The sequence below is a fragment of the Rhamphochromis sp. 'chilingali' genome (assembly GCF_963969265.1).
Source record: "Rhamphochromis sp. 'chilingali' genome assembly, chromosome: 19".
Lineage (NCBI taxonomy): Eukaryota > Metazoa > Chordata > Actinopteri > Cichliformes > Cichlidae > Rhamphochromis > Rhamphochromis sp. 'chilingali'.
In genome coordinates, this window is record NC_137946.1 from 29,007,211 (window position 1) to 29,021,053 (window position 13,843).

The window sequence follows — 13,843 nt, forward strand, 5'->3', positions numbered from 1 at the left end:
CTCTGAGAGCCATTTCGTTCGCGACCGACCCATCACTAAAAGACACTGTATATTCCTTAGGTTTGCTCCCTCCACTTATTTTCTACAGGACTAAGGTCTGAAGATTAGCTAGGCCACTCACTGACTTCTTGCCTCTTATTTAGATGCTCTTTTCTTGCCCTGGCATAACAGCCCTAAAGCATAATGCTTCTACCTCCATGCTTAACTGTGGGGATGGTGTTCTTTGGCAAACAGTGGTTCTGTACATGTGCCGTCTTGGACAGAGAGACCATACGGATGTTGCAAGATTTCAGTCCTTTATGCGTAGTGTGTTACCAATGGTGTTTTTGGTGACTGTGATCCCAACTTTCTTCAGACCATTAACAAGATCTTTCCATGTGGTTTCAGCACATGAGGTCCACATGGAGGGCAATTGATGGTAATTTAATTTTTCTTTCATTTCTTGCTAAACAGCATCAGGGAATGGCACCTTCTCACCAAGCTTCTCGCTGATGGTCTTGTGCAGGTTGACAGTCCAGTCCCTGACGTCCCTTTGCGAGCTCTTCGGTCTTTTCCGTGGTGGTGGAGAGGTTAGAATGGTGACATTGATTCTGTGGACAGGGAATATGTGTAATTTATTGATTTTAGTGATTGACTGCAGCATGGGCACACGGCCATCTGTGGGAACCAGAATTACTTATTTCATTCAATGATATCCAAATCAATTTATAACTTTAATGTAATGTGTTTTTTCTGGGTTTTTGATTGATTCTGTCTCTCGCCATTAAAATAAAACTTCCATAAAAATTAGAGATTGTTCATTTCTTTGGAAGTCAGCTTATAAATTCAGCAGGAGCTCAAATAATTATTTCCCCTACCGTTATTAAATGTCACATATATAAATGTCTAAATACGATTCTCATTTTCCAGCAGAATGTGTTAGCCCTTTTGCAGCTGGAAAAGAGCATCATCCCTGAGGTTAGGTCACCGCAGGGATGATGCCTAGAAGGTGTTTTGGGGTGGCATTTGCTCAGAGTGTCTGCTAACATAGCAGTGAGCAACAGTCTAAATATACAAGTGCAGATTATATCAGGTATCAGTGAGATCTTATTGCGCACTGACTGTTGTTTTCTAAAAACGCACGAGGAGCCCAACAGACTTCCTCACACATACGCTTGAACAATCAGTGTGCGCTACTGGTCACTGAGAAATGCCCTGAAACTGAGTGACTCAGGATGTATGTCAGGATGTGATGGTATGAGCTGTCAACACTGTTATTGTTGTGCATGCAAGCTCCAGCAAATAATAACTGAACCTTGTCATCTAAGTTATGATTCCAGACAAAAAAAACAAAAAAAATGACAATTTGTGTTTGTGAAAGAATAATTAAATATTTAATTTGGTATTTCATTAAAATAAATAGAATATAAATGCTTGTTTTGTGTGCCGTATAGTTGAGGTCTCCAAGCCTGCTTTGCAATTTCAGTAAAAGTAATAAAGTCGCTTGAATGAAAACCAGATCTATAACAGCTGTAGTGTTTGTCTTTATGATTTTTAAATCTTTAAGAGCATATATGATTCCACACACAAGAAAGCCTTGAAACTCTTCCCATAGGTGAGCTTCCAATCCCCTCAATTTACTAAGCTTTTAATAACCAAGGCTGAAGACATGACATGCTTACAAAGGCATACCTTGAGCCTCAATAAAAGTTTTAAAAGCCGTCTTGCCCAGCGTGATGAAAAGTGGTTTTGTTGTCCTTGGTAGCAAAAACGACCCCCCCCCCCCCCCCCCTTATGAAACAAAACAATCCCCAAAAGACAAAGAAACAAACAAACACCCAGACAGAGGAATTAAAAAAAACAAAAAGACCAGGAAGCTGGAAGGTGCGCTCGGTCTGCAGAGCCAATCCCTCAGATTAAGAAAAAAAAAGGTAATGCATGCTGGAGTTCTGCAAGTTAAGTAGTGGGAGGACACACTTGCTTCACAGCAGCTAATGATTTCACAGTACTTAAAGCTGTGAATTATGTCTGTTACCTAAAGTGCAATATGTCTGTGTCAAAGCTGCACGAAATATCTAATTGTGGTTTTAAGTACACAGGGATGGATGGAAGAGTGCAGAGTTTGATTTGATCAATTTCAAGGTCTTCGGTAAATATGACAAATATGGGGAGGACGTGGAAATCATTAGTGCTTCCAGAATGGTGGCCGCAGTTATAGTTCTCTAAAATCCACATTTTTTGAAACCTCAACATGTCACATTGGTTTATTGGAGCCAGAAGTGACTACGTTTGGATGAGAGCATAAAAGGCTGAGTTGTCACCAGAGATGGGGAGTAACGCGTTACTGTAACAGCAAAAAAAACCCTAAACTTCTGAGCAAGCAATTTAGCACACTGCCACGGGAATGTGAAATTCACAGAGAAACCCCGGATCCTCCCACTGACATGACCGCTGCTGCACCGGGCAAACCTCCACCTGCTCCACTCCTGCTAAACAGGTGAAGATAGATTTAAGAGCAACAGGACTTAGTGCTGCTGAATTTTTTGATTTTATTTATTTTCTGCTGTTTTACTTGCATCTATTTGAAAGAGTGAGTGTAAACACACTCTAATTATTTTATTTTATATGCTCGAATATGCAGACAATCGGTTTAAATGTGAAACAAACTTCTTTAAGTCAAAGACAGTTGCATGATAATAAATTTTTGCTTGATGCAATGTGCATAAAGTTAAAAGATTAAAAACTAATAAAACAAGTTTTAAAGAGAGACTTTTTCATTAGATTCAATTTTATATGATGGATTATGCAGAAAAAATAGAATTGGACTGAAAGGTCTATTGCTTTTTTTTTTAAGTAATAGGATTACTTTTTTGGAGAAGTAATCAGTTACTAATTAACTTGATCAACACTGGTTATCACTATACTTTAGAATGCTTGGCTAGCAAGCTGCAACCATTAAATACATGTATGTAACACATACATGTATTTAATGGATGTGGCTACTTCATCAATAGCCACAACCATCCACTAGACAGGTCTATACTCTAAATCATGTCTTGTAATAATAAAAATGGTAATAACAAAAATGTGTGTTAGTCTCTTTTCTCATGTGCGTTGTGTATAGTTGTGTATCCATTTGTATCATTAGTTAGATTCTGTTCACCTGTCTTGATTTCACCGGTTGTTTCCCTGCTTCCTTACTGCCTCATTTGTGTACTTTAGCCCTCAGTTTTCCCCAGTTTTTTGTCATGTCCTCCCTCGTGCTATATGCTCCCTCTATATGCTCCCTTGTTGTGTGGTTTCCCTTTGTCTCTAAGTTTTTGCTTTTCTGGCTCCAGCTCTGCCTGGTTTTGTATTGTGTTACTTTGAAAGAGAATTCCAGATTAAAGCTGCTCTTTTGAGTTTATATCCTGTCTCACGAGTCCTGCATTTGGGCCCAACACACCCACACCTGTTCTGTGACAAGAACGATGATTCAAAACACACTGCCACTGCGCAGAAAAACACACAATTGAACACAGTCAGTCATGGAGTAGCCTCCCCAGAGCCTGGACCTCAACAACATCGAAGTAGTTTGGGATAATCTTGACAGAGAATGGAACAAAAGGCAGCAAAGATCCACAGATAAGCTTTGAATGTCCTTCAAGAAGACTACTTAAAGAAATTACAAGAAAGCTTTCTTAACATAGTTCACAGTGTGTTAGAATAAACGTAGCTTCGTAAAATCGTACAGCAAAATAGCAAAACACAAACAAGGTGTCGCTCGAGACATTTGCACAGTGCTCTACAGATGCAAATTAATCCTCGTGAACTTTTTATCACTAATGGTATGATCACTGTTTATCAATATAAACTAAAATATTTTATCATTTTGACGGTGCAGACATTTGGGAAATGTCAGGAAAGAAAACAGGAAATCACGTATCCGTTAGTTCTTCTGCATTTTCATATTTGTCTTTTACTGTTGTGGGATAATTACACCAATGTGCTTTGAACTGGTCAGTCCACAAATCTTGCAGCACTTTGATCTGTCTTATACCACTTCATGAGAACTGGCTACCAAACATGATCTACTAATAAGAAAACGGTTGTTTTTTTCCAAAAGGAGCTAGTTGAGAGTAGCGGAAACATTAAAAAGCACCAGACACACAACTTCCATTAACTTGCATTGTATATTGCACAAAAGGAGTTATAATTGAAGGGAATAAAAATGTTCTCTCGGCTCCATTTCAGGTTGTGATGTTTTACTGTCATCTCTCCAGAGGAGACGAGGAACAGCAAAGCCACATCAATAGTTTCACCAGTTACATAATGAGTTGTGGCACTCGCCTATTATGTAAAATGCAACATGTCTTGTCTCAGCATTGTATTTCTAGTCTATAGAGGCAGCTGTCAGTGTGAAGTTATTATCTCCGCCTCTCCTGTGATGGATTTCTCCCTGTATGGTTGCTGAACCTCTTTGAAAATTGTCTAGAAAGAAGCCCGTGTCTTTGATTCGGAAGGACTGACACCAAAATCTGACATTTGCCGTTGATGGTTTATATAGTTAAAGATATTTCTGCTGTCAGGTTTCATTCTAGCCACTCTGGAAATATCTTGACATGAGATCATAGTGTCTATGACTGGTCTGTTATCCACAGCAAGAAAATAACAAAGCCATTACAAAACACAAAAACTGGGCCACAAATATAGCTGCAACACCAGCTACAGAAATTCACATTTCCCCCCCTTTTCCTCCCATCAATCTATCTGTAAAATATAAAGAAAATAGCTGTAATTAAACCAAAGTCAAAGTATTTAAGTGCTGCATTAGTGCACTGCGGATATCATACATTTTTCTTCGGCAGTGGGATTCCTCCTTAGAGGTCTGGTGTGAATTCTGGTACTCTGGCACCCCCAGTGCAGAACTGAACCTTTATTACAGGTTAGATAAGGCATAAATGGCTGGTATAGTCACAGCGGGGCTGCAGATTGATTTCACTTTGAGTCAACTCTGCACTCCACGCTGAACCAAATTACCACTGAGCTAAATTTACTCGACTGCTGAAACGCCAGTCGTGCCACATCAGAAAAATAATAAGTTAGACAAAGAAGTCCTGTTATTGCCAGAGGTGCACTTGTACTCTTTGTCTGTGCATCAAGTGCGTAATTTTGCTAAATTAGATTTCCAGCAGAGAATCGGATGACAAAATGGCATAAATGTGCGCTGTACATTTTTCCATACCATAGCCTGTAAGTATGGCCGGACCATTTGAAAGCTGCATCCAGACTGTTAATGCAGGAAGTGAAACTGTAGACATCCTCACTATGGAGATTGTTTATTAGTCTGAAGTGCACGTCATTAAACTCATTACTTAAAGCTGAAATCTGAAAACGCATGTATGTGCAAAGATATTTTGAGAGACTGTGCTGCCATATTTCTCCTGACTGACTGTAAATTCTGAAAAAAATAGTAAAAACACACATGAATAATATCATTTCCTGCTTACCTACAGCTCTCAGTCACAAAATATGTAGCTTTATTTTTCCTAGAGGTAACGATGACAGTTTTTTGTCCAATTTTACTCAAAAACAGCAAATAGTGTACTTACCTGGCATTAAGTACTTATGTGTGACTGACTCAGTAATAAATAAATAAATAGAGGGGATGTGTTATTTAACCCCAAGAACATGATTTACTGACGTTTAATGCTGCAACAATCCATCACCATCACCATCATGGTGAAAAATAGGAAGTAATTCTTACGATCACTTCATGTGTTGTATAAAACAATTTGCTGGCAGTGAAAAAGAAGAATATTACAAAACTGTTGCAGTTTGTTAAAAAAGGCTGAGGAGTTAGTTCATCATCAACAATATGATGCTATTTAAAGTGGACGTGCTCTGTTCATTTCCAGCTCCGTATTTGTATTCTTGGACTAAAGTAGCTTTTCATGAGTCATGCTTCAAAATAATTCTTATTTATTTCATCTTGAGCCTTCCTGCAGCCCCTTATTTCATCCTCGGTCTGATTTAACCTTCTCCCTCTCACCCAGCTTTCTTCTGAGTGCAGGCAAAAGATTTGAGCAACCAATCGGTGGAGCTTGTGTGCTCACAGCCAGAGCTGTGTGCCCAACATGACCATGTTGGGGAAACTGGCTCTCGGTGAAATTATACAAATCCAAAACTGAGCAGCCGGAAGGCCTCACAGGGATTATTTACACTGATGATTTGAAACTTTGGCAATGATTTATTTGAGCATCATTGCTATATACAGTCATGTGAACAAGACAGTTTCCACAGGACTCTATGCAAGCCTGCAAAAAAGCACACCCTTCCTGCTTCCCTGGGAATTAAGAGCGTAAATAGAGCCACTGATCAAATGCACCTGATCAGGTGATCATGAGTAAGCATGAGCACCTCTATAAAATAAAAATGTTGGCAGGTTGCTGCTCTGAAGCATTCAGGTGTGTGTTAACAAGGTGCCATAATCTTTTCAGCAGCGGATGTTCTAACAAATTCACCCCACGGTCAGACCATGTAGAGCTACACCTAAGCCCTCAGTTAGCATGTTAAATGTTAAAGTTCACGACGGTCTGTTAGAAAAAGCCTGAATAAGTGTGGCTTGTATGAAGAAAGCCTCTTCTTTCTAAAAAGAACATGGCAGCATGGCTAAAGATTTGAAAAACTGCAAGAATAATGCACTTGTATTATGCCAACTGTGAAGCATGGTGGTGGTGTGGCGACGATTTGGGCTTGTTCCTCAGCCATGGGACTCCATGGCTGAGGACCTCAACCCGATTGAAAACCTGTGGAAGGTTATATATAAATGCATGAGCTGCAGTAACATTATAAAGCAAAGTGGGCCAAAGTTCGTCCACAACAACATTAGAGACTGATAAAGTCATACAGTAAACAATTACTTGATGTTATTGCTAAGTGTGGTTCTAGAAGGTACTGAATCGTGGGTATGCTCATTTTTCCACAGGACTCTCGGGTAAAGCTTTCTGTTATTTAAGTGAAAAGCAGATTAATTTTCTTGCTTTGTCACATTTTCCATGTCTGGGGTGCGTCAGATGTGTATTAATAGTACTTCATGCTATTTTTATTATAAACACATAATAGATTTCAATCACCAAAAGGTGAGATACAGCAAGTTAACACATATTGCCCCGCACTGTATGGTGGACGATTATAGAAGCTGCTGACAGCTGCAGAGAGGCCACTGCTCACCAGAGCCCAGACGCCTCGGGCACTCAGTCTCATAGACGCAAATGGATTCAGTGTGGCAGCACCTCCGAGAGTGGGCTGCGTTTTCTCCTTAAAAATGTATTTATGCTTTGTAAGAGGTTCCTTTGAATCTGTTATGAGAATCTGGAGAAGGTGCAAATGGGATGACGATAAACACGACCCGTCGTTTTATTATTGTGGCATCACTTGATGTGACAAATGTTTGTGCTGTGTGAATCAGATCAATGTAAACACAGTTTATTTGTAATAAAAGTCCTTCAGAGATGTTAAAGCTGATCCTAAAATGAAACGCATATGAGGACAATTTAAGCTTTGGATGCATAAGAGCTCATAAACTCCAGCTAATCAACCATTTGAATCGGCATACTTTGATACACACTTTTCTCTCTATATAGATTTTTATACATTTTTCACACCTACACCTAAAAGAAAACCCAGAACCAGACACAACTGACTCATATTTGATCAGCAGTAGCAGCTGAAAATATTTGGTATGACTCAGATATATAAAGATCCATTTAGTGTGGAGCGTATTCCGCTGTATCGTGCATTCGTTTGCTTCCAACGATCCGAAGTCAGCATCCATATCCCAAGGTCCAAAACCCCACTTACTGCTCTCTAACGACCTGCATCTCACCTGAGTTCAAAGGGCTTTGATCTCAGCTGCCCAAGTGAAGTGAACTAAAGGAGTAAACACTCCAGACTGAGTAAACACCTCCAAGTATGGATTTTAATGGATGGGAGCCGCTGGATGAGACGAAACACACTACAGTAGGTTTCTATACCCACCTCTGCAGAAGCTTCTTGCTGCTGCGGGAGATGCACACAGCTGAGGGCAGGGTGAAAAGCACTGATATAGAACCTTCAAGTATAAGCTGGACTCTCTATCAGGGACACACGGGCAGACGCGCACTAGGAGACGATGCATCATTAAAATACAAAAACCGCAAAGAAAAGAGCAGTCGCTTTAAATTAACCTCGTCTTTTGTCTCCACATCCTTGCCCTTGAATGGATCTGTTACCTGTAAGATAAAAAGAGGTTTGAATTTTAAATCGGCATAAACAAATAATAACTTCCAAAAAAGTGCGTAACACCATTACTTTCACATGCTGTATAAATCAGGTCCCCCTGTGAGATATTAGGCACCCAATGAGCCAAAATCCTTCAAGGTCAGACCGTCCCTTCATATATGAAGCTACTGAGGCTGAATTCTTGACATAACTCACGCTGACACGGAGCACACATCGTGCCAAAAACATGTAAGATGATGAAAAAATTCCCACTCGTGTTAACAATGGAAAGCAAAGTAAAGACGACACTGCCATTTGTGTATTGCATTTTCTTTAGTACTTTACATATAACGGGAAAATACAAGGGTTTGCTTTCAAGAGAATACAGGAAATTTAACAGTGCTCTGTACATTACAAGATTATAGTCAGTGTGGTGGTTACTTGGCACAGCCAACCGAGCCGTGCACGTTGTGCACATTTCACCATGGGCGGGGGTGAGGGTGGGGATACAATTCAAAATCTTCATTTACATGTTATAAGCAGTCTAAGTTTCTATTAGCAGCTTGAAGAAGATACAAAATGAGCAATATCTACACTTTGCCAAAGCAGGAAGGGACTGGAGGATGTAAAAATCATAATAAAAATAACGTATTAAATACTGTGTGAGTACGTCAGCGAGGAGGGGAAGAAACGTGTGAAAACCGAAGCTGCTATTAGACACTTAATCTGTAAAGTCACCAGATCAGACTAACCAGGTTAACACTAATCACAAAAGAACCAGGCTTAGTTAGGAATTCTACATTCATCCTGAGAGACCGTCATTTGAAGTCAAAACTCAAACTGATTTTTCTCTCTAGTTCACAGGAAAACATGTCGATGTCGTAGCTGAAGGAGGTCGGGCTTGGACCGTCGTCTCGTTTGTAGCCGATAACACAGATTTAAAAATTATTAAAACCAGAATTGGTCATTATTCTTTTCAACCACATGGAACACAGAGAGGGCATGCAGCAAATCAAACCCTTAAAGTCCCAATCCAGGATTTATGTAGATCAGCTGTGGGTCTATATACAAGTAATATATGGAAAAGTACAGTTTAGTGATGAGAAATAATCTCACGCACACTTTCAGACAAGAATTAAAGGGACAGTTCACCCTACACTAAACCTCTGGGTTGTAGTGATATTTAATCATGTCATTTTTTTGGGATTTTCCCAGTTTTATAGAAAAAAAAAAAGCTCTCATCACATAGATCATGACCTGATTACACAAAGCGATCCACAAACCTTGTGGTGAGCACTTACATGTACAGCAGGAACTATTTTCTCTTCACCCAACTACACCCTCCAACCATAACACAGTGCAGGAGAAAGCATCAATCTACCCATGACACGATGCACACCCTAGTGACAGAGTGACATCATGTAAACAACATAAATAGCGTCAAGCCTTCATTTACAGCTGAGCTGCAATGTTAACAAGCTGCACGCTTCGTTTTTAGTGTTTGCAGACAGTAGAAAGAAGAAATCGCTCCAAGCGAGGTTTGTAGAGGTTTTTTCAAGGAACTGGTTCAGGATTTCTGAAACAGACATTGCTGTTGAGGTTTTAACAACCTTGAGCGCCTCAAGACAAGAGCCATCTGGTTTCATTATATTCAAGAGAAGGAGAACAATGCTCCTGCTGATACCTCTATACCTGGAAATACCACATACCATATATTTTAAAATATGTCTTTGTATTTATTTTGCGGTGAACTGGCCCCTTGAAAGGATTAATCCAGCTGCTGGTAGGTAGTCACATTGAGTGTTGAAACATGTGGTTTTCCAATGGGAAATAAAGTAACAGCTTTTGTATTTGCTACGAGTGACCGTGTCTTCAGATTGTCAATCAGTGAAATTTTTAAAGTACAGATAAAGTATGTCTTTAATTCTATATTTTCATCTGAAGAAGCTGGTATTGCATAACAGCTGCCACAGTGAGAGGAATTCTGGATTGGGTCTTTACCCAGACCCTTTCCAGGGTCTTAAAGGCGGTAAAATGGCAACAAAATACATTTTGAGTGACAAATAGAGTCACAAAAAGAAGCATGTCACATTTGTTTGCTTATTTGCAGGATCCAAATTAGACAGTTAACACAAAAGAAAACTCCAAGCCCTTAGATGCACACTACAGAAGTTAAGCAGAGTTACATGGAAAGCCATTTTTCAAATCTGCTTGTCTCATTAGTCCTGAAAAGAACTTATTTTATGTGAGATCAGAGCTGGAATAACATCAACCTTTAAAGTCGTCTCTAGTTATTCTCTCTAAGTACTATAAAGCAGACAAGCTAACAGGGCAAGTGTAATTAAAAATACTATCAGCCCTGCTCCTGGTTACTATGCATCTTTCTGCCTGGCGACGTTTTCAGTCTTCAGATATTTTACGCTTAACTCTCCAGAGCTTTCATTTTTTCTGCTTGAGCTTACCTGAAAGCCACGTCAGTAAACATTTAAAAGACAGCAATTAACACTTCTGCACAACAACACTTAGGCTGTGTTGATTTCAACCGCTTTGATTTGTCAGTAAAGCCTGAGGTACATTTACATGATCTCACACCCGCACCCATATCATCCTCACAGCTGGAGTAACAGAAGCACATTTAGCATTTTCCCCGCAAAAGCTACTACGCTCTGGCACCGTTTATATTTGAAGTAAATTTGTGACCTCTACACACAAGTTCACCGGAATAGAGAATCGAAACAGGGCCCACATAAAGGTGTGTCTGAAAACAGTGTGACAGCATGAGATGGTCATGACTTAAATGATGGAAGAGAATCAATGATTTATTCCGTAACCTTCTTTAAGGATGGATGGCGTTTCCTGCAGAGTTTAGAGGATCTTGTGCTCAGTGAGAATGTTTCCATTAGAAGTTATTCTTTTTATTATTTTTCCAAAAGGCTGGAGGGCCAGCCAAACTTGGGGAAGGGAAGTAAATCATCAAAAGATTAGAATCTATTACAAGTCTGATGCATAGCAAGTCCCCTCGTTCAACAGTCAGATGTGATACCATTTAATAAAAATCTACAGTTCTGTTGTAACATTACCGAGGGGAACCTTCAGCCCACCACAAGACTATAAAATATTCAAGACTTCAACCAGCTTCCACTCGTATACCTTGGAGTAAGCAGCTTGTCGAATGTTCGAGCTGGAACTGGCTCCAGCTCGATGCAATATATACATATACTAGAGAGGAATGTCTGCATGTATGTAAGCCTGGCCTGGCCTGGAATGGCATGGCATGCGTGTAATGCATGATAACATATTCAGTTTAGTTATGTGTATGAATGATTATATAATTACAATATAAACATTTACAAATTTGGAAAAAAAGTTGCTGATTGTGCCTCACGATCCCCTTCCATGCAAAGACTGTTAGAGATCCTCGCAATGCACAAGCTCTTTGTATTTATTCCTCATGCTGGAGAGCAGTCGTAGTATTTTACATAGTAGCTCTTACTACACTGGCTCTAGCCGTCGTGAGAAAACAGGGTGTCCGCGCTGATATACGAGTGAACTGTGACCATTTTTTTTATTATAAGGCATTAAGATTTGTTCAGGACCATGAGGACTAGTAGTAGTAGGGCACTGCTTTTGACTACCTATGAAATGTAGAAAAATGTAAGGAATGAACATGAGTGTGCCGCACCAACAACAACTATGAAGAACGTTTTACCGTTAAAAGAACGCTTTTCCTACTTTGGCGAAAAACAAAAAAACAAAAGAAAAAATATGATTTTTTTTAAAACATAGCTTTCATGAGAGTCTTTGACAGTTATTTACTCATCAAAGGCCTCTTTGTTTGGAATAGGTACAGTACTGCAGAGTCCCACCGAGCCACGACCGGTACCATACACCTGTCCGTATCAGGCTTTCATTGAAATCAGATCCTGAAAATAAGAGAGCCGCAGCAGCTCTCTCGTCGCCCATGGCTCGGCTTCCCAGTGAAACAGGTTTGCAAAAGCCAAGATTTACAGATTTCTCTAGCAATCGAGATCCTCTGGTCAGGTCTTTGGCTTCCTCGCGTCCTCCTCTGTGTGAGCGTGTATGAGATTACAGCACTGTGCAAACTAAAAGAAACTAACCAAAACAACAGTTGACCTTTTAGTCTGTGAAAAAATTATCTTTCACTTAGGTGTAAAAGAGAAAAATAGAAAGGAACGTTCTTCTTAGAAAGCCGAGAGTGGGGCTCGACGCTGCACCTCGTATCTCAGGCTATTTCTTTTATTCTGCGCATGTAATCGTGCAGTTCCTCTGGGTCTTGAAAGCCCATATCCTGGCAAACCCACTGAATGTCCTCTTCATCTGCTATCGGGATGGAGTTATAGGGCAGCTCCTCTGTGGGAAGGGTGGTAAAAGTGGTGAACTTGACTCGCTTGCGCTTAGAGGTGGGTGAACTGGCATCCTCGCCGTTCTCCTTTGTAGAGCCCCCAGAGCTGCCGTCGCCCCTTCCGTGTACCTGGCTTTGAACGCTAGTCTGGGAACTGCCACTGCTGTGGTGGTCCCCGTGGCAACAAGTCTGTACGCCCTCCAGAGGGTTAGTGGGACTTTCCACTTGCTGTGGTGACAGATCACACTGGGCCCTCAGCGGCTGGCCGTTTCCCAGGAACACCCAGTGGTGGGAGTGATCCATGTTGGCCTGACCCTCAGGTGGGATCCGCTTATGGCGGTATTTAAGCACAAAGACAATGCAGTTGATGAGAAAGACTAAAATGGCCAGGCAGAAGACTCCCAGTAAAGCGTACATGCCAATCTCAAGGTCAGTCATGTTGCGAGGCGAATGCACAAAGTCTTCCTCCTCCTCTTCTTCACCCTCAGTCGGTTCCTCTTGGATACTCATAGTAGGTAAATTGGTGTAATCAATGGGAACACTGGCAGGCTGCTCGTTAGATGTCTCATAAATTCGTCCACTAATGTTCGGATCGACGATTGGACGCCTGGTGACGGGTGCCAGCTCAATCTCCCCCTCCGTGGTCGCCTCTTCCTCAGAGTCCTCCTCGGGGCCAAAGCGGACCTTGACATAAACTGCAGCAGATGCGATGACGCTTTTGCGTTTGGTCTTCTGGCAGGCCTCACAGATGGTCATCTCCACACGCACCATCTCGCCAGATCCTTCTCCTTCTGCCACCACCACAGGCCAGCGTTGCTGAGGCTCCTGGGTTACTGACACAACTTTGTCATCCAATGTGGAGGCATTGAGGTTGTAGTCTTTGGGATCAAAGTAAGTCAGAGTGGCGGCTGTGTTGTCACTAAAAAGCATCCAGACAGACAAGCTGGCCTCCTGTCAGAGAAAAACAGAGAAATGCATTTTAAATTTCTAGAAATTAACTTTTTCTTGTTTCAGTATCAAAATGTCACTTCTGAAAATGCATCAAATGCCCTGATCACAAAAAAAAAATCTGAAATCAAGATATTTTTTTTTCCATTGAGAATGTAATTTGACTTGTGGTTCATGAGAAAAACAAAGAAAAGTTATTCTAATTATTTCAACGCGATGAATATGTCAGGAGAAAGTAAGTGAAGAACATAAAAAACTGCACCAAAATCAATAAACAAGCTGCACTTACTTTACATATTAAGAAACAGCTAT

The 13,843-nt window shown here is 40.6% G+C and overlaps 1 protein-coding gene across 2 annotated transcripts in view; it reads right to left on the reverse strand.

Moving 5' to 3' along the window:
- Nucleotides 1-8,534: 8,534 nt before the first annotated feature.
- The window catches only part of tmem132e (transmembrane protein 132E), a 448,364-nt gene continuing 443,055 nt past the window's right edge, over nt 8,535-13,843 (reverse strand). For both annotated transcript variants that reach the window (XM_080867161.1, XM_080867160.1), the window contains exon 9: nt 8,535-13,534. In XM_080867161.1, coding sequence (XP_080723287.1) covers nt 12,464-13,534 — 1,071 coding nt within the window. In that variant the 3' untranslated portion in view covers nt 8,535-12,463. The remainder of the gene's footprint in view (nt 13,535-13,843) is intronic.